Here is a 21943-nt window from a genome sequence, read left to right as displayed (position 1 = left end):
ATCGTGAGAATGAACAGAAAGCATCATTGTATTAAACCAGGGACCTGCTCGCTTGTTGGGTACTGTATGCATTTTTGGTCGTTCACAAGAAGAGCTTATAGAGGAGCTACAGAAGTTATAGGGAAGCAGGTCTTAAAAGTGGTGTCTGAACTGGGTGGTGGGGCGTGGAAGTGATCCAGAGTTGCCAAGGCAGTGGATAAAGCAGTTGTGGAGCTGTAATTCACCAAATTGTGCAACAGTAAAACCAGAAAGCACTTGCTGGTGTTTGGTTTAAATCAAGGAAAAGAAACAACACAAGGAGAAGTGAACATACACAGTTTGTTAATACACAAGATTGAGGCAGATATTATTAGCAGATTCAGGAACACAAATTCGTATGGATCAAATCCATAACATGCAAATAGAATAGGCAGAGAAGGATACTTTACCAGCCATAATATAACAGCTGTGAATGTCAGGGGAGTCTGAAGAAAATGGATGGCAAATAAGTGACTAAGGCTTGTGTGCTGTCCATGTATCTCCTGGTGATTGTATTGGAGATGGAACACTTCCTTAGACTGACTGCTGGTCTCAGTAACAAACTTCTGTTTAATTAGTATGTCTCTTACTTCTAACTAGAAAGCACTCAAGGAGGAGAGCCTGATTTTGTACTTTGTTTATAGAATTTAAACCAGTTTCTCAAGCTGTTCTCAAGTTACCATTTGACAAATAGGAGGCTACATAGTAATCTTTTCAGTAACTTCTAAATTCTAGAGTAGATCAGAGCTGCAGTACCTCCTTATGTACAAGCTTTAGAGTAAGCTTTCACAAACTTTTTTTTTAGAAATATTTTTTGTATCCATGCTTCAGGATTTGAAAAATGTTGGTCCCAGCCATAGTCTTTATTAGTATTTGAGATACCAGGTTTTTGTTTGTGAATGTCATGATTAATTTCTGTAACAATGCAGTAGGAAAAACTCTTGGAAACCATGGGCAATTTATAATTTTACAACAAATATGAAGCATATATTTGTTTGGATCATACCAAAATTCCAGTGTTCAGAGTTATTTCTGAGGAATTCTTTAGGAGAGAAGAAACCTAAAAAACGTAAGTGGGGAGAGATGGCTATATTTTCAAGAATAACACTACTTTTTTAGTAGCATTAGTCTCAGAATACTTATTTTTCTCGAAGACTTCTTATATTGACACATGGTATGTTACTGTCCTTAAAAGCAAAAGTAGAGCTATTAGTAAATGTGGGGGACGGGAAGGAAAAGGTGTCTTAAAAGTCATAGGGAATGAATGCAAATGTGTACGTTGTGCTGTTAAATGTGTAATTAATTGTTTAAATCTGGATTGTAGTCAACAAAAAATGAAAGAGCAAGTAAAATGTTATATGTAAAGTAGCCATTGGGATGGAGAGATATATCTATATATCTATCTGTACACATACATATACATAATAATTTTACTTTTTTTCTTTCACCAATTCATGTTCACCATTGTTTAGGGTGGTTGGGTTTTTTCTTTTTTTCTGACATGCTTATAACCGTCTTTAAAAAAGCACTTGAAAAATCTAGTAGGTTAAAGATCCCTAGTTGAAGAGAACTGACTAAAATGATTTAACTATCGCTTAAGTGAAGTGCATGTGTAACACTTTCATTTGCTATCGATCACTTAAATTTAACCTGAGGAGTCTCCCTTTGACAGAAAAAACACTATGCTGCAACATACTTTCCAACAATATTCAGTATAAATCTCTGGTAAATCTTTTCGGTAGAAGTTTGCCTCCAGAGGTTGTGGGTTTCCATGGTACCTAATCCTTATTTAGCAGACACATTTGGTATTTCTACACAGCTGTGGTACGGCAGCAATGGACTTCTGTTCTGCTTTCTTGCTTCTAGTGCAGAGTTTGCACCCTTGACCTTCTAACCTATTGACTACTGTTGAAAACTTTATGCATCAATATAAGATACATCAATAAAAAAAACAAAGATGAAGGGCCATTGCTAGATCTGGGTATGTGATAGCTGATGCTTGCCAAGTGGTGGGATGGTGGGGAAAAAAATGACGTGGATCTGTTCTGTGCAGTTGGGAATTCTGATCAAATCTGATCACTTAGTTTAAATACATAGAAGCAAAAAGCTTAAATATGCTGGATTTCTGTGTTGTGCTGGAATGTACTGAGGTACCTTATAAGCTTAATTGCTTAGTATTTTAGTATTTATTAATTTGAAGGCTCCCCCATCTCTAGAGGATGATGTTTCTCTGGAGTGTTGTGGCTCTGGCCAGGACTGTGTTTCAGGAGTGTGTTTGGTGCTGAACTGCATATAACTACCTTCCTACTAGTTGGTCTGCACAGGTTCGTGGTAGGTTGGTGTTACAACAGGCATTTGAAGGAAAAGGCATGATGGTGTTATAAACTACCTTATTGGTAGAGGATAAAAACTGATACTGAGGAGAAAGCTAGTAAGTTAAAATACAATGTGGTTTTGTGGGGTTTTTTCCCCTCAAGAAATCTTGTATTTTACAAAATTGTGAAATACTTCTTTCAAAGGCCATTGTGGCTATGTTTGTTTCCTGATGAGCAGGAAATTTAAAATATTTATTTTGCAGGAGGATTTATCTCTTCTGCTCTTATAATTGTTATCTAAGTGTAATTACAGATTATTTGTTTTAGTTTTGATTGCTCAGTGGCTGCTAGTGACCTAAATTAGGCTGATTGATCTTAGCATGATGGCATTTGAATGGGTTGATGGTATAGGTTTTATGGGTTTTTCTAAAAATAAAAGGTAATAGTTGATAGTGTGAGCTGTTGAGACTATTGGATGTCATTCAGAAACAACAGATAGGTAGACAGAGGTCAAAGCTGTCTCCAACATGAAGTATTTTTATAACAGGTTCAGAATTACACTTTATTTCAAGATTTCCTTTGGTTTTTTCCCTTGAAAATCCCTAGATTTATATTTTGCTGCTTACAGATGAATAAACCTATTTGTAGAATACTAAAGCTCAAAACTGCAAAATGTAGTTACAAAACAAGCATTTAATACACAGCCTGTATTTGTTCAAGTGAAATTATTTTTATGTAGGTAGAGAATTCTGCTATCGAGCCTCAGTCTCAAGCCTCATTTGTAGAGAACAGTTTAGTACAGTTTTACAAATCACTGCTACTAGGCAGGTGTAAAAGGCCTTTGAATTTTTCAGCAAATGGAAACATCAGGTGTAACACAGAGAGCTAAGGAGCTTCCTGAAAGCTTAATGAAGATGATAGCATGCTGTTGGTTACACCTCTCATATTTACTACAATAGAATTTTGGTGGAATAAATGTCCAGTATGGAAGATGTAATGAATCTAATGCAGAAACATTGGAATAATTTTTGTGCATTGCACCAGCAATCTTGAGATGAGTCTTTCATATCCATCCCTCCAGCACTAGAAGCTGCAGTAAGTGGATATTTTTGGTTGACCTTTTGGCAGTCTGAAAAACTGACTGTGGAAGACCAAAGGGTAAACTTATACAAAGTGAAGATGGTAAACCTCTGTTGCTGAGTGTGTTGCTTTTTCTGGAGGAAGTCTGTCAGCTGACTGGTTTGCACATGAGGGTTGAACTTGCATGATCTATGTGGTCATCTCCACGCTTCTACTTAACACAGAATACAAGGTCCAGCATTACAGAGTTTTTGTGCACTTATTTGTTTTAAGGCAGTTTGAAAGAAGCCATCAACTGGTCAGTTTAAGGTCAAAACTGGAAGAGCCTGACTTCAAAAATTTAGTGACATTTGAAAGATGAGAAAGGAAGGCACATTAAAAACACTTGTAATTTATGGTTGCTGGTGAGAATTGCTGTGAAGCTCTGTCTTTGGTCCAGGCAGAACCATCACTACTAAAACTTACGCAAAAACTTACCTAAAAGTCAGGCTTTGTCAAGATAAGCTAGTAATAGAGGTATAAGAGGAAACAGGAAAAGAAAGCTGGCTCATTGTTTGGGTTTTTTTTATCCCTATATGGCAGTGCATAATTTTATGCTATACTAAAGAAATGATAAAAATAGCATGAAAATAGTTTATGTTTATAAAGAAGGTCTTTTAAAATGCTCGCAATATGCTGATGAAGTTAATTATATTGCAGTAATTTTATAATGTATTGGTTTCTGTAAATCATATTTTATGAAATGGGAAAACAGCTTTTGAAATGTGCATAAAATCAGGTAACAGAAATAGTGAGTGCTGTTTGCGTGTTACATTATGAGTATGACTAGAGCTAGCGTGGGCTACTTCAGTGCACTTTATCAGAAAACGTCATTCTAATCTTGTGTATTTATGGTATAGGTGACATAAGACATCTTATTATATCCTTTTCCCCTGATTTTTTAAAAAACTGGCATATTTTAGTAACCTGCCTATGTTGTCACTCTTGTACAGTCAGTTCATCACAAATAAAGAAAGCAAACATCTGTAGGTTGGGCAAAATTACTATCTGCAGGTAAATTAAGTGTTAAGTAGAGAACGAGATCTTCCTCCCAGTTTTAAATTTTTGTTTTAAAAAACTGAAAGAGTAAATCATCTACATCAGTCCCCCCAGTAAAGGCTTCTGTACTAAGCACTTTCTTACGGTTCATGTTCTTTGGAGGGTGTCAGCTGATTTCAGGCATTGCATCTGATTACTTCGGAAATAATTGCACAAACAAAATTACAAACTTAAGGAAATAAATTGCAGGAGGAGATGCAGTATTTCTTTAAAGAAATAATTTAATTAATAATTATAATAAGATAGCTGTATTTTCCATGATATTTTGGTGCTGAAAAGTCTGACATTGATTTAAGCAACTTCTGAAATGAAATAGTGAATCATTGTTTTATAGTACTTTTCTGGGAAAGAAACTGAAGATCGTATAGGCTAAAAATCATGTGAGGGTAACTAATGTTTTCCTGTACTATATGCTCTTTAATGGTTACTGTGGGATTTTGAGTCATTGGTGGCAGGAGAGCCATTGCTCCTGAATTGAACTTGTAATTTTAAGTATCCTAACATAGATATATCTTGAAAATATGAGCATCATGACTTTTGAGCCTGTAATGTACTGTAGTTTGAGGGCTGTGAAAGCAGGGATTGAAATCCTTGTATAAACAATTCAAGACTAAGATGTCTAATAACAAAGTGTTCTCTTTTTGTGATTGTAAAACTCCTATATAGGAGCCAGATACTCTGTGTACAGACCAAGATGTGAAGAGAAAAATGTGTCTGTCCTGCTTTTAAAATGTGAGGGTGGGGGCCAGGGGAAGGTATTAATTTACAATTGTCGGTAGTTTAGTAGGTCGTGGCAATTGTTTTGACCATAATCTTGGCAAAAACAGCTGTATTGCTACTACCATATAATGGTTCACTGGGGGCTTGGGAGGGGGCTGGGATGATGAACTGTGAGTTCTCCTTAGTCCTTTAATTTTAAAACTGGGCAAAATAATCTTGGATATGATTTCTATACTTTTACTGTTAAATGCTGTTTCAGGTAACATTTAAGTACATAGCATAAGTGATGCCTTGAAACAGATGTTTTCTGTTCCCTTCAGAGTGTTTTTAACTTGGTTTCTATGGCAATGAAACCTATGCAGAGTGTCAGGCCTCTTCTTCCACTGTCTCCAAAAATAACTTCTAAATTTACCAGCCAGTATAAGCCAAAATTAAACGGGAAGGGGGAGGCTCAAAGGTAGTTGGATTCCTACTGGTTTCAAGCAAATTGGTGACTTCACAGAGGAGAATCGGTGCCCTGGGAAGGCAAGGCAGAGTTGCTACAAGACAAAATGACATAACTAGTGCTGTCTGCCCTGCTGGCACAGGCAAAATTTCCAGCTTGTTGGGGCAAGTTCTGCTGCAGTTGTAGGTATTTATTGTTCTGGTATGGGTTTTACCCCAGTGGAGTCCCCTGAGAGGAGCTGAAGTTACTGCCTTGGGGTGAGGCTAGGAGACAGGACACTTGAACAAGAACTAACAAAAGCTGGTTTCTGTTCATGGAACAACTTGTGTTTATTATTCTAGCTGTAAACGCTCAAGCTGTGTAATCCACTTCTTGTTATTTTTATGATGGGGGTATTCTGTAAGGAGTCTTAGAATTTTTCTTTAAGTTGCTGCATTAGGATAACCTTGCTGCCTTTCAGAATTTCCAAAAGATCTGTATAGTAAACAAGAAATGCTTGGTTCCTGAATGGGAGTCCTATACAAAATAGAGACCTTTTGAATTCACTAAAGGGCATAATGGGACTCTTTTGTATGGAGCCCTTAGGATGGAATTCTTCTGTTTCCTAATTGCAGTTGCTATACAATTGAATGACTTAGTCTTTGAAAGCAAGAAGTCTCATGTGCGTGTTCTCCCATCCTCATGTTACATCCACTGTTTGTAACTGTTATTAAATTACAGATGATTTGGAGAAAGGTAACTTTCATGAAAGCATGTATAAGACAGACAAAATTAATTTCCTTGGTAATGGCAAAGTGGGTTTTGAGTACTAATACTCTTTTTGAGCAATGAGCTGCTGTGGATCTGTGCGTCTTCAGGACAGTGACAGCACATACTGTGGTTTAGTAGGGGAAAAAAGTTGCAGTGATTGAAGTGGAGAGTAAAAAGAGAGGAAGAATGGAGGTAATGGACAGAAATCTATTAACTAGGGTTTACTTCTCCTGCTCATAGACCAGGTTGTTGTGGTGAGGTACTTGCTTTCTGTATCCCTAAATATATTAGGTTATTTTTAAGTGGTTTTGTTTTCTTTGGTCTTAATTACCCTAAATGTCTATGCATATTTCTGAGGTTGCTACTTCTTCTGGATCACTGATTAGCCATTGAATGATCTGATTGCTCAGTGCACAAAAACCTTCAGTGTCACCTTCAATAGAACTGATAGGGGTTAATATGTGCTTGTGTGTATTGTGCCTGTGTGTGTATATATATACTTACATATGTGTGCATATATATGTAGTTTATACGTATAGATAAACCCTTTAAGCTATAGTTGTCTGAATGCAATATTTGGAGGGACTCCTGAAAAATTGTGAAAAATGCTTTAGCAAGTAACTTTATCACTTTTTCTAATTTGACACACATGAAGAGAAGAGTGTGGTAGAAGCCATATGAAAATTGTGCTGCAGTTGTTCTGTTGCACTAACTTCTTTTGAAGCATTTTTGGTTTTCCCTTGAACTGTTTTTTTCAATTTTCCTGCCTACTGTTGAAATGTTTTCTATGCTTCTAATTCTGCTGTTATCCTTAGCTTTTCATTAAAAAGAAAAGCATGGAGTATGTAACCTGCAGAACTTGGAACACAAGCCAGCACTGTGCCCTTGCCGCACAGAAGTCCAATGGTATCTTGGGCAGCACTAGGCAAACCATTGCCATTAGGTTGACGGAGGTGACCCTTCCCCTCTGCTTAGCAACAGTGAGGCCACAGTGCTGTGCCCTGGTCTGGGCTCCCCAGTACAAGAGACACCTGGGCATACTGGGGAGAGTCCAACAAAGTGCCACCAAGATGGTGAAGGGCCTGGAGCATCTCACATATGAGGACAGGCTGAGAGAGCTGGGACTGTTTAGCCTGGAGAAGCGACTGTCCGGAGTGGGAGTCTCATCAGTGTCTATCAATATCTGAAAGGAGGGTGCAAAGAGGATGGAGCCAGGCTCTTTTCAGTGGTGCCCAGTGAAGAGGACTAGAGGCAGTGAGCACAACCTGAAGCACAGGAGGTTCCCAGGCTCTCTCTGAACTCTTTTTTGAATAATGTGAGGGTGACTGAGCACTGGAACAGTTTGCCCAGGGAGGATGTGGAGTCTCTGTCCTTGGAGGTACTCAAAAGCCATCTGGACATGGTCCTGGGCAACTGGCTGTACGTGGCCCTGCTTGAGCAGGGCTTTGGGACCAGATGGACTGCAGAGGTCCTTTCCAACCTCAGTCATTCTGTGAACTTTGGGATACAAAACAATTTTGGTGTGAATGTTACACTACTTAACAAGGAATTTAGCGTTCATTCTTCACATAATGTGCTTTTTTCAGTAATCTGATTGTACTTTGCCTAATGTGAAATTAACGTAGATGTATTCTTAATATTTTTGTTACTGAAATGAAAATAATATTTTTCTGTAGGGTGTCATAGAAACTACTGATTTGAAGTTACAGGATTTTTTTTGAGGTCTGTTCGTCTTACTAATCTTATATTCTGGGGTTTAAACATGGTGCTTCAGTAATTGTCTTCTAGGCATCTTGTAGTTTACACTAGAGGAAACTAGCATTTTTTTCTTTAATGTTAGTACTTTTCCTTCTTAAAGCTTGGTTCGTATTCTAAACACTATCAAGTTAGCTAAAATAATCAAAAATACCTTCTCTAGCTGTAATAATAAAACATACCTTCTCTAAGAAACAATATTAGTTGCTGGATCTGAATTTCGGTTTTAACTAACACTCTTGATTGTCCAAATTCTTATTTCTGTATATACTTAACTGGGCATGTCCTTTTAAAACTGCATAAAAAACCCCCAAACAAAAAAAAACAAACCAGCAACTTAAAGTTTTACAGGGAAAGGATTCTTTCCAGACTGTAAATAAAAGCAGAATATTTTGAGAAGTCTTAGAATTTAAGCAGAGAAGCTCTCTGACAAGATGCAAGTGTATAAAAATCCCAGTTACAGAAGTAGAAATGTGTCTTATTTTCTTAATTTCTTCTATATTAATACAATAAAAGATAGTGTTGCTTACATGTTGTATTATAAAATAGGTTGATACATTTAATGAATATGTTTAAGGAAAAGATGTAATAATGTTAAAATATTCATGTAATAGAAAGTATTTTATAGTCAGCATTTTCCCATATATAGTAAACATTAAAAAACCCCAGATTTTTAAGAATCTGAACATCACTGATGAGAAGAAACCACTGATGAAAATAACTCCGTTTCTGGGAGGGGGGAAGAAGGCAGTTAAGATTATTTTCAGCTGTTTGCTTAAAGGGATTTAACCGAACTACTTAAAGTAGTCATGTGCCATTTTGTTAATCATTTTTGGTTTTTTGAAAACTCTTTTTGAAGATCGTTCTGCAAGTACTAGGTTATCATGGAAAGTACTCCCTAAATGTGTCTGAAATTTGTGTGTTTTCCTTCTAAGCTTCACAATGAGGATGATCCCCCAGAGTCTTCAGCAGCTGAGCAGCCTTCCACGTCTACAGAGACGACGCAGATTCCCCAGACAGCAGCCTTATCTGAAGCAGATACTTCCCCTCCACCTTACTGTAGCATAGCTGTGGAAGCAGCTGCAACCTCAGGTATTTTTCTTACATAACAGCTTGTCAGGGAGCAGTGTGTATGAATCAGCATTTGGTTCAAAGTGGTATGATGCTGCGGTATGGTGTGGGGGTTTTTTTGTCCTACACACACAATTGCAGTAAAAAGCTATGCTTTCATGCACAGCTCTTTGTCTGGTTTGCTCAGAAGAAGCACACTTCTAAATTACAATGATTGTTCCAAATTACTAGGCTAAATGAATGTTCATTAATTAGTATAATAGGTTTTATTTAAGTCTGCATGTAGTACAGTTCCACATTTAATCTACATCTTTGAGTAGTGCTCCATTATTAGACCTCATTAGCAATTTTCATTGCCTCTTTAAAAAAAAAAAAAAGGAAAAAAAGCCCAACAACAAAAAAGTCCAACAGAGCAGTGATTTGTCAAAACTCGAACTTCTTAAGTGTGTGCCATTGTTTGGTGAACATATCGCCATGAAAAGATTCATTTTGCTTTAAAGGCTCTTGATAAAACTTCTCGTGGAAAATAGAGTAACAGGGGTCTTTTTCTCCATTTATTCACTACTCCCTTTCTCATGAGATTGTGACTTTTCTTTGGGGTATGGGAGACTTGGAACAGCAGGCTACATTAGAGTCCCTGTTTAAGCAAATATATTGCTACGCAGAATTATTCCTATATGTGACATCTTTATGTTGGTGCGCTGGTAAATCTTTTTACCATATGACCTGTGCTCACAAATTCTTGCCACATAAGCAATCTTGTTACAAACTACTGCTGGCTGTAGGAGCAAGATCAAGGTGTGTTTTGAATTGTTTTTATTAATTTTGTTAATAGTTCTATTATATATGATGATGTTTTACTGTTTCAATATATAACAATGAAGTCTGTGGTCCATTTTGATAGGAGGAACATTTTTAAAAGAATGTGGTGAATTTGAAATCTTGGGGAAAAAATTACTTTCACAGAACAGCTGGAGTTAGCAACAAGACCATGCTAATAAAAATACAGCATGATTATTACTGGACTTAAGTAACTAATTGCTGTTGATAATGGAAAGCTTTTTTTAAAGGTGTTTCTGTGCATGTCTCTTGTATGATTTTGATAAAAAGCATTTGGTTGGAACACCTAGGGATGTAACTCAGCAAATACAATTTCTTGTTTATAAATTTGTTGTCTCCTTGCAGCATCTAGGTTAAGGTTTCTGCCTTGAGTAGCAACTAGAAGCACCATCAAGCTCTTCACTATTTTATTTTATAAAAATAAAGTTGTTTTTTTTTTAAACTTCCAAGAACTTGAAATACAGATATCAACAATTTCAGCCTCTTGGAAAAAACACAGTTTAAAGCTCAGTAGTTATGTGCATGTAAAAAATAATATTAACATAAAATAATTGACATTTTTCTGGCTTGAAAAGACATAACCTCTTTTATTTTGAACAGAAACACACAATGAATTTTATCCTGTACCACCTCCATACAGTGTAGCTACCTCTCTTCCTACTTACGATGAAGCAGAGAAGGCCAAAGCTGCAGCAATGGCAGCTGCTGCAGCAGAAGTTGCCCAACGAGTAAGTGATACAGTTCTGCTTTATTTCAGTTTGTGAATGTGTTAGGCTAATCTAATTATTTGTAACAATTGGGCCCATATTATAGCCTATTTATTAAAATAATGGTGGGCTGGTGATTTAAATATTTTAGATGCTTATGTTTTGTATAGATAGTGTATGTTAATTGTAAAATACTATGAAAAGCGTTATTATATTCACCCTTTTCTAAGGCATAGCTGCTGTCTAAAGAGCTTTAAAAGCCAAATTTTGTCCTGTTTTAATGGTTTATCCTGTAGTTCATCACCTTTTAATTAGGTATCCACCGCTAATGTTATTTTGTAGTTATTGCTGGTATTTAGTGTTTCAGATGGTAACAATACCCCAAAAACCAAACAAAGTAGATTTTCAGAGAAAACGAAGAATTTGAAGAGTCTGGAAAGCGCAAAACCCCAAATAATGAAGATATTTTTTAGAAGGAAAGGTTCCTGTTGTTTGCTCCATGAAAACTTTTATATTTAAGTTCAAAGATATGTTCCAAGTACTTAAAAAAAGGAAAGCACCACCACAAGTTGGGGTAAACAGTAAATTAAGTAATAGGTATGTATATATTCAGTATTTATAGTTTTATAATAATTTACATTATAAAGAATACAGTCTTCAAAATAGGAAATTGATACCTGCAATTAGTGTTAAATGTTAGTTTTGTAAGTGAAGTTCTTCTTGTTTTCCTCCCAAGTTTTGGAATGTGGAAATTCTACTGTTTGGTAGTGTTGGCCATAACATACTATACCCAAATTAGGCTTCCAGTGCTTTCACTGAAAATGTCCACCTTGAGATCAAATGTGATTGCATTTGAGATGCATTTAAAATCTTACTAACTGCAGTATGCTTGTGACTGGAAAAAAAATTCTGCTCACCCAGTGGGAAGCTATTCCTTCCTTAACTGTTGTGCAGTGATCAGTGTACAACACTCATTTTAAGGTATGCCCAGCTAAGGTCAAAGTGCATTTGTGTAACATTGCTAATGGAGGTGTTACACAAATCTGTTTTACTAAATAGGGTAGGGAACCAGGGACGTTTGGTTACTTGCCAGGTTTTTCCTATAAGGTGATTATCTCCAGTTATAAGCCTTTAGCTGTTTTATCAGGAGCATGTATGCTATGTAGTCTGTCCTTTACTGCTTGTTATGTAAGTAAAACTTCTGCTGAAATAATAGTCTGTGACTAGTCACTGATAAACCTTCAATCTGAAATTATAAATCTTTAAACTTGCTTGGAACATTAGCAACCCAAACTTTAACTTTTAGGATACCATTACTAGTTCTGTGATGCTTCAGACAGGACATGTGCAACTCTTGCAACATTCCTGTTGCTTTTAACTTTGTATGTCTAGAATCTTGTGAGGTGAAAGTTACAGACATAAAAGCAATGTTCCATGACCTGAATTTCACAGGGAAAACCTCAGGCTGGGGTTCAGCCAATTTCAAGAATAAAACTAAGGATAAAAAACCAAAACAATCTGTGTTTTTTGCCTTGTCATTTTAAGCTTTTTTACTTTGGAGAACTGTTTCTCACAGGTTCAGTTCACTGAATCAGAAACATCTTTTGCCCTTCCTCAGATGATCTACCTGGTTTGGGCCAAATTACAAGTTTTTGAAAAATGAGTTTCCACACGTGATATGTACACCTTCAAGTTTAGTAAATGTGTGGAGATTGTCTTGCATGAACAAGTTTAGACTGCTCATAGCACTGCAGATGTGCTGTCCACAGAGAACATTCTCAAAAGTCCTGTAACAGAGTGGAACTACAGGACTAGAAGTAGATCCACTTTATGACTGCTCTTGATTGCTTTTGGTGAAAACACTGGAACTGAGAAATGGGATTTCTGGTGTGCCCTGAAGTAGTTTTATTATTCTTGACCTTTGATTAGAAGGGGAAAACCACTTGATGCAACTGCATGGGTATCAATGGTAGGTGGAGGGAAGAAGGACAATGAGTCTGAAGCTTACATGTGGGAAGAGAAGTCTGGGTTTGGTTGAGCAAGGAGGTAACTGGCTCAAAGTGAACACAGGCAGGGGTCAGAGAGGATGGATCTGAGTCAGAATAAGTAAAGGCAAGAGTGAATGGAGAGCAGTGGTATGGAGGAAGTACAGTAAGATTTAAATAAGGAACAGGAGGGAGAAGGATAAACAGGGGTTGGTGGAGAAAGGAACCCAAGTGGGGACAAAATGTGGTACTGGGAAAGGAGCTGAAGGTGGTGTGTGAGAAAAGAGGAGCAGAAAGGGAGGAGTCTGGAGTTAAGAGGCAGGAGAGTAGGATATGGTGACAAAGTGGAAAGTAAACTCTTGCGTAGTCTGCTGTTCCAAACCACACAGTAGAACTTGATGTGCAAGAACTAGGTGCTGACACCACAGTAATTTTTACTGATGAAGAATCAGTAGGAACACACCGTCATTCCTTCAAAGGAGAGATTGGCTAAAAAGTTGTAGACTTAACAGCAATACTAAGTTAGTATCAGAAATCTACTTAGTTTACCTAAAAGCCACAGTCCTGCTGACTGCTAAAGATCTCAAGTTTGATAGAATTCCTGCTTGGTTTGCTGCTCTGTTTTTTGGTTTTTTATTTTAAGCACATGCATGCACACAGACAAGCTATATTAAAGAAAGGGTATTAAGGTTGCAAAGTGGAGATTTGGGGAAAAAGTAGAAATGCTGAAGCTGAAATCTGGTTTTGTAGATGATATTAAAATTATATGCTAGCGCGGTTTTAATTAATGCCATTTTAATTACATCACCACATGGTACTGCCACAAAATCCCTTTTATTTAATACCTCTGATGGACTTATACTGGGGTGGACTAAGAATGTGTAATAAGACTGTCTTAATCTGGCAGATGACCGAAATAGTGGTAAAAGGTCACGTTACGGTTAGAGTAACGGTTTGCCATCTTGAGGGGAAGGATTTTGATCCTTAGCTCTGAATACCTGTGGAAGAACAGATAAGTGACTTAAACTTTGCACGACTGCTATGTAGTTAATTGTTTTCTCACTTTTGCTGCCTTGGGATCACAAGCAGTGACAGCTGCAGGCAGTATCTGACTTGTATATCACACACTTTGCAAAACACATTAACATGCAAGTTTTTTGGTTTTTATTTTCAGCCTTTTGAAATTAGTGCTCTTATCACTGTGAACTCTGCTATGATCTGTGCCTCTAGTTTCTTTCTTGTAAAATGAGGATATATTGCCTTTTCAATGTAATTGTGAGCAGTTGGGAAAAGTCCTTTGTACTTCTATTACCTTGAGTGATGCATGAAGCTCTTAATTCTCTCATTGTATAGTCTGAAGTGTGCTAGTAAAGAAGGCTACAAACCTACTCATTGAGCAAAAGAGAGGAAAATGGTATAAAAAAAAGCAGCACATTTAATAAAGAGCTTTCATATTTTTTCCCCAGATCATGTAGGGATCTTAGAAAAAAAATATATTAATATGATCACATTAAAAACTTTGTCATAGGCCCTGCATCCACAGATTGTATGAATAATCTAAACTGAGCATTTACTGAAACTTTCAGTACTTGTTTTTGTAGTTTTTGTGTAGCTTGTCTTACAAGAATAGATTGTGTATAAACATTTACTACTTTCAAATGCTCCCAGATAGCTCAACGTAGTAAAGAATTACAGCAGCCCTATGTCATCAGTAGTGATAGGATTAGTTACCCTGGCTTTTGATGTTTTCCTTTTCAAATTCTCAAGGTCAGTTTTGAATGGTCAATATAAATGCATAAAAACATTACTAACAGTTAAATGACTTGTTTGTATGTTGCAATGAATGGCTTTTACTTAATGCTTTTCAGTTGCATTTGTCTTATGTTTTTCTGTTTTTACATGCTTAGCACGCCCAGTTTAGGGAGTCTAGGAGTCTGTTTGATGAAATATTCCTCAGTCGTCCAGAGGTATGGTATAGTTCTCTCTAGTTTAGACTTTAACTATGAATTTTCCTGCTGGCAAACAACTGCTTCTGGGGTTCATTATGCCTTTTTTTCTCCCATGATTAACTTCTCCATATTGTTTTGTATGCTGAAGGTATCATTTATGGGGCTTTTTGAGTAATTTGACCCTTTCCTCAGAAGTTTTTCTCTGTAAATCCACTGCATTGAGAAGAGTTGTATCAGTTTAGTTATCCAAGCGGTTCCTGAAAACTTGGGTTCTTTACTTGTTTAAAGGTGGTCATCTCACTGTACACCATGCTAGGTTTCAATTTGAAAGAAGTTAAAAAGTATTGGTGGGGAAAAACAGTCCTCTTTTTGCAGAGTACTACAGAGAGCAATGTAGTTTCAGAGGAGTTAATAGGTGCTTCATTACTTCAGTAGCTGCTGTGTACCATATTATGTTCATTGCTTATAGGAATTACCGTGTGACATACCATTTATGTTGATAATATATTTTGCTGTTTAGATGTTTCTCTGCTCATAGGAGCAGTGAGTTTTCTGTTTATACATATCTTAGCACATTTAGCAAACAAGAAGTATTGTTCCCGATCCTTAACATGGCTAAATTTGTTAAAACCCAATTTGAGATACTGAACAGTATTGTCTATTTTATGGATTTGTATGTATTGCTATATGCCATTCTTATTAAAAAGAAAAAAATATAAAAATATAATTATTCTATTTGATAAAAATGTTAACATTAATAGAAGTATTACTTTGAAATTACATTTAGTTCTAAGCATCAGGAGAGAGGACAGTCATTCTTCATTGTCCCTTTTCATTCCTTAGTAAATGGTGGCAGGCAACTATATTTTGAAGAAATTCTGAGGCAGGTGACACCAACTAGATCAAATGTGAGAGCACTGTGAAAGACAGCCAATATTAGCAGGCCTTGAGCAGTGGCCAGTTAGTGTCTTCTGTCTGCAGGATTGGTCATAAACCCATGTAATACTAAATGATGTAGATATAGGTTGAACATGATTCAAGTGCAGGAAACTATTTCATTTCTTAAACATTCTGATAATTTTCATGTGCCAGTTTTTGGAGACAGTAAATAGAACTCAGTTTAATATAATTCCTATTTAACAAGGCATATGATAAATTACAACTCATTCGTGCTTTCTGCAACAGTGCCTACTTGCAAATGCCTGATTTCATGTCCCTGGGATGCAGCACACCTGTGTTTCTCACATGTGTAAGCTGTAGAGAGGCCTGTGCATATAGAGGAACCTCTAAAACTTGTTACTGTAGTTGAGGAAAATTTTCTTTTTCTGAAGCAACGCTTTGCATAGAGCATAATTCACTAATTGGTTTAGAAATGCCAGTATGGAATAACGGTAGTTAGCAGACAGTTTAAAAAGAAGTCCAAACATTGTTCTGTATGGTGTTTATAGACCTTCTGAAATTCAAATTGAAAATATTTTTTGTTGTCCTGACTTGAAAAAGGAACTTTTGTGGCATACATTTCAGAGATAAGCACATTCAAATGCAGCTCTAACGCATTTTCAACCCTTCCCCTTCTCCTCTCCCATCAGTCTTGCAGCTGCAGCAAAGTTGAGCTAAATGAACTAATGCTTTCATTGTCACTTAGGGACACCTGAAATTATGTAGAGTTGAATTATAGCCCCTTAAGATTTTCATTCAGCTAGCTTTTTGTGCTTTCCTTGGAGTTGTCTATCTGATTAGCAGTGTTTAAAGTTATCTGATACAGGGTCTTGGTTAATCTGAAATAAAGAGCACAGCTAGAATTTCATGGCCATCTTGCAAAGGGTGAGACTGGCTGCCTTGAGTTGGTACAGTTCATGCTAGCACATTTTTAACCATGATTGGTATACCCTGGAAAACTGTTTTGCTGTGTTGACAAAGGTGAACATGTCAATCACATGACAGAGCTATAGATCGCTGTCATTGTTCTAATGCCCTTTTAGTTATGAACTTAATATACAGAATAACATTTGGTACATTGACTAAATAATGTTAAAATCAGGATTACGTTATTTCAGTACTAAGTGTTTGCTGTGGGTGAAACAGCTAAGTAAATCTCACTTGAACTGATCTCCTTTGATTTAATTTTTTTTAATACGTTATTATCTCAATTCTAATACATTATGATTAATTGGAGAAAAAGTAGGAAAAGAATGTTACTCATGCTTATGTCTATACCATATAACTGTTGCTGACAGCATTATTTAATTTGTATCATCCGGCATTGTTTTGATGTAACTCATGTATAAAAATGGTGTGTTTAACTGTTTTTACAGTTTTTATTAGGCTCTCTTTAGTTAAGTCCCGTGATCATGAAGACTTTCACTTTTGTCAGTCTACAGTTGCAGCTATGTTTTTACTTGTGTGCAGAACTGCATATATAAGATCTGCCAAGTTCTGTTGAAAATCAAGTACTGAGAAACAAAACAAACTCATACTTTCAGTTTTTGAAGATCTAGTGTTTTGACACGATGGGAGAAGTCTTTGGATCGATTTGGCTGACATCTCTGTTTAGTTTTGTGGGTTTTGCGTTCAGAAGACTTTTACACACTTCTAATGTGCTCGCGCCCTCTAGTGTCCCTAGAGGTTTTCCTTGCTTTGCATATGTTTTTCTGTGGGTTATAGTATGGACAACTTGGTTAGTGCAGTGCTGTTGCATCAGCAATTTATGTTAAGATACTAACCTTACTTTAAAACTTCATATTTTTAGAAGCTTAAAGACTTTTCTGGCAGGAAAAAGACAGAACATACTATGTGATGTATTAAGTATTTTAAAAAAAATACTTGATAGCTGGGCCTTCATAGCAAGACAGTTACAGTAAAAAAAGATTTCTGCTGGTTTTAGTTGTCAAAGTATTCATCTGAAATAATTTCTATCTTCACTTAAGACGAACAGGCAGTATGTACATATGTTGTAGAGAAACGTAGAGAAAATTTGGGCTCTATCAATATAAGCAAGAAATAAGACTTGTTTTATAGATATGAATTATTTTCCTTTTAAACTTCCTTGATGTGGACGTGTTAAAGAAATGTCAATTTTCATCTAGCTTCAGAAACATAATTAATAGTTTAATCCTACAGATAGTTATTCTAAAATAAACTTTTCACTAAATTATCACTAACCTGTAAATCCAGGAAGAAGAGTATCCACCACGGGATGATTTCAGTGATGCAGATCAGCTTAGAGTGGGCAATGATGGCATCTTCATGTTGGCATTTTTCAGTAAGTTATCTTGTATCCCAGTCCTACTGAGGTATATCTTAATTGTACCTTTTTTCTACGGAATATAAAAGGTAGCTGTGATAAACTGCATTAATGTACTTTCAATGAACGGATCTTTCGTACCTGTACACAAATACTTCCTGTTCCAGATGTAGTAAATATGTTGCACATTTTTTTCTGTGGCATCTGTCACAGGTAAGGGGTTAAAGTAAAATCATAGTAAGTGTTTTGAGGCATAGCAAGGCTGCACTGTTCCCTGTAAATTGGGAAATTTTGTCATCTTCTAGTTGGACTACCAACTTGAATGGAAGCCTGGATCACAGAAATCTAGCAATTGATTTTTAAGTAGAAAAAATCTGAAACAGAGATGGTGTGCCATATAAAAGTTTCTGATGTTAGTGTAGTGAATTAAATAGCTGTGGGTTTGAACAAATCCAACCATGCTCATTTTCAGGTTGAACTAACCACTAGCATGTAAAAATATACTGTCTTCGGGTAACGTCTGATTGCAACCAGCACTGCTATAGCACTTCTTCAGGTACTGTGTGCACTGTGCATGTCTTGTAACTTATGTACCACATTGAGCAAAGTTAGATTTAGCCACTCAAAGTTACTCCTAGAATGAAGCTGCTTCTGTTTTACCAAATGCGTATTTCTTTCTAATTTCTGTGGTTATTTTCCTTTTCTGAAATAAATGTGTTTGACAGCCTGGAGGAAAGCTTGGTGTTGGGGATGTAGCTGTTCTTTTTTGCTGTTCTCCATCAGGATGAAACCTGATTGATTATCCACTGAAATCTCCTTTGTCTTCAACATAAATCTCTTCTTAGTTCTTTTTTCTTTAGTGTCCTCCACAGTCTTTTTATTTAACTGTTACAGGTACTGGTTACCGAACTTTCACAGAAGGTTGTGTTGGTTTTTTTTTTCATGTTGGTGTATGATGTACTGGGGCAATGTGGTGATGTCATCTTGCAATAAAAATATGTCTACCTTGCATAACAAATTATATAAAGATATATATATATATATATAGGGTAGCAAAGTGAGTTTTGTAGTCTGGCCTCTTTGTGTAGTTGTATCATAGAAAGGTTATATATTCATGGGGGCAAAGAAGGGTATAGCTTCGTTTATCTTTTTCCCTTTTTTCCCCTTCCCTATGTGCTACAACTTTCTGTATTTAATCTATTTAAGTTCTGTATTGTGTGACTTGTTCCTGCTATTAAGTCCTGGTTCAGACCTTCATTAGCACTGCACTTGGAGGTCAAACGGATTGTTGGCTGGCTCTAATACATTTTAGGTCCTTAAAATCACAGTTGTCTGAAACTGCATGCCCAGAACCTTGTGTCCTCCTTCAGGAGTGCAGTTGTTCACTTGGGTAAACTGGCAACTTTCTTTTCAAACAGCTGTTTAGCCGAGATTGACGTCACAGAACACTGCTTTTACACATTTGATAAAAATGCTCTGTAGCTCATAATTTTCTTAATTATTCTGAGACTATGTTAATGCCAGCTTTGCTTGCCTATAAATGAAATGCATAAAGTGAGTGCTTACGTATTGCAAGATATTTATACAAGTGTATGTTTAATTGGGATCTCTGGTGGCTGTTATGGATACTGGGTACATATGGAAATTGATAATTTACAAATTTGCTTGTTGTTTGTGTTTATGGTATGAAAAGTTCACAAAAACTCAGCATTTATAGACCTAATTTTTTTTTTTTTTTAAATAAAAGAAGATTAATTGAATTTCAGTAGTTTTTCTTGGGGAAATCAGAGAACTAAGTGAAAAATGAGCTTAGTTTAACAAGAATAGATCATAAATAGTGGGTGGTGTATTTCTGTCCTCTAATAAGGAGGGAAAAGTCTCCATGTGTAGAGATTAAGAGAGCAGGAATTAAAATTAAATTTTCAGTATGGCTATCTTCTGGGGTTTTTCTGAGTGGGATATGTTTAAACACTTCAAGTAGAGGTGGCACATCACAGAGAACCTAGAATAAGTTTGCTTGCTCAGTTAAAATGCAGGAGAACGGTGTCAGGAGCTGTTCTGTAGTGAAAGGAGCATGGAACAAGTGGCTTGTTCCAGATGTGCTCTCCCACATCCTCCTGTGACTGTTATATACAGCGTTGGTAGAAAGATCTTGGAGGGGTATGAGGGTGATCTACCTTTGTTTTGAATACAAACCCAGTGAAATTAGCTTTTAAAATGTCATTTTAGTCAACTGAAGTATAATAAAGTAAACTTTTTATGGAGTTTACCAGCATATCACAGTCAACTCATGATATGTAGCTACCATCTAGTGGTAGCTGCCCAAGTTGCATAAAATTGCTATCTTGGGCCCATCTAGTGGGCAGATCTGTTTGTTTGGAGTTTTTGTTTGTTTTAGGAGCTTGGTGCTTCAAGTTATAAAACTGTTTCGCATCAAAGCTGTAAAGTACGATTCTGTTTAGCGTAACTAAGTAGAATGAGACAATTCTAAAGAATAAAAGTCCTTTGCATGAACAGGTGGTGATTTTTTTTGCTTTAGTACTTGATTCAGAAACTTAGTGGAAGAATTTGGAAAACAAGTTTATTTCTAATAGGTGGTAAAATCATATGTTTTGAGAAATTGATGTTGCTCTTGAAATTTGTGATTATGTTGATGAGCAAAGAGTCTGCTCTCTTATGGTCAGGGCTGGTGTTTGTCAGTTTCCGATTTTGAGGTAAATACATATATTAATGAATGTATTCATTTTTGCTATGAATGTGAAATGCAGCAAATTATGCTATCAGACCACATAATATATATATTTTTTTATTATGTATTTTTAAGTCAGCGGTGCCTTATATAGCATAGTACAAAATTTCCAGAATGCCGGAGAAAGTTGTTAACAAGTGAGTTTCTCAGAGTGGTTTGTGGGTTGGCTGTTTTTTTTAAATTTATGTATTTATTTTCATGCATAACAAAGAAGGTGAATCTCTGAGCTTTTTCTTTCCATTTGGAACACAGTAGTAATGTGAAGAGCAATTAACTATTGTGACCCAAAGGGTTTGCTTTTTGTACTTGATCTGCCTGTAGTGGAAGTCTTTTGAATCCCGATTGGCTCATCCTGGTTCGATTATGTGAAGGAGGTCGTTTGGGGCAGTAATAAAAGGCTTATGTGGTTTTCCTTAATATTTAAGGACTGCTTTAGATATATCAAGCAGCCTTTTAACCTGTGGGCCCCAGAAGGAATTGTGGAGCTCATCTGGATTCTATGAAACCATGGAAGGGAGTTTTGAGTTGTCCCTACAACCTAGGAAAAATTAATATTAATTTGAGCCTCACAGCTGGGTTAGTAAGGAGAGAGAAATGGAAAAAAGTGTTTGATCATACAACTGGAGTTTTAAGTTCTCATACATCGATCTGATTAGTTCTTTTTGAACATTTGTGCAATATAAACATTGTGTACAACTGGCACCAATAAAATCTCATGATGTGGATACTATATTGGAATAGATAATAGCCATAACAAGATATTGTAAACTGATATTCATACAGTTTTCAAAACTATTAGATGCTTCAGTCAGTCAATAAACTGCATACAAGCTAAGATATCTACTTAAGGTGTTTCACGTGGGTGCAGGTTGGGAAGCAGAGTTGTAGCACAAGCTCAGGGTGAGCACAGCCTCCTGTTGATGCTTCCCAGGGAGTGGTAAGCACAGTCTAAATTTCCAGTGGGAGGATTACTCTGTGTGAATTTAGGAAACCTAACTTCTTGTGTGTCCACATCACAACTGTTATGCACGTTTCCTTAGTCATGCAAGAGAAGCTGAGGGGAAGTCATTTGACTGAAATTCCAAATGGTGAAAGGAGATAAAGGAACTGTTTTAGGAGTGCTTATTTCTCCCTGGTTATCAGGGAAGCCTGACTGACCTTCATATATAGTCATCTGACTTCCCCCTTAATGTAGAAAGAGTTTGACTTACATCTTT

At 36.5% G+C, this 21943-nt stretch overlaps 1 protein-coding gene across 2 annotated transcripts in view; it reads left to right on the top strand.

Annotated features, from left to right (window-relative positions):
• The window catches only part of NDFIP2 (Nedd4 family interacting protein 2), a 47509-nt gene that overhangs the window by 9755 nt on the left and 15811 nt on the right, over positions 1–21943 (top strand). The window contains exons 2-5 of one of the 2 annotated variants that reach the window (XM_055801995.1): positions 9117–9273; positions 10693–10820; positions 14692–14751; positions 17908–17995. In XM_055801995.1, the coding sequence (XP_055657970.1) occupies positions 9117–9273; positions 10693–10820; positions 14692–14751; positions 17908–17995 (433 nt within the window). The remainder of the gene's footprint in view (positions 1–9116; positions 9274–10692; positions 10821–14691; positions 14752–17907; positions 17996–21943) is intronic. The other variant, XM_055801996.1, reaches the window with a different exon arrangement.

This window comes from Falco peregrinus, chromosome 4, assembly GCF_023634155.1.
Source record: "Falco peregrinus isolate bFalPer1 chromosome 4, bFalPer1.pri, whole genome shotgun sequence".
NCBI lineage: Eukaryota > Metazoa > Chordata > Aves > Falconiformes > Falconidae > Falco > Falco peregrinus.
Note: the sequence above shows the minus strand (reverse complement) of the source record. Positions and strands in the feature narration are given on the sequence as shown.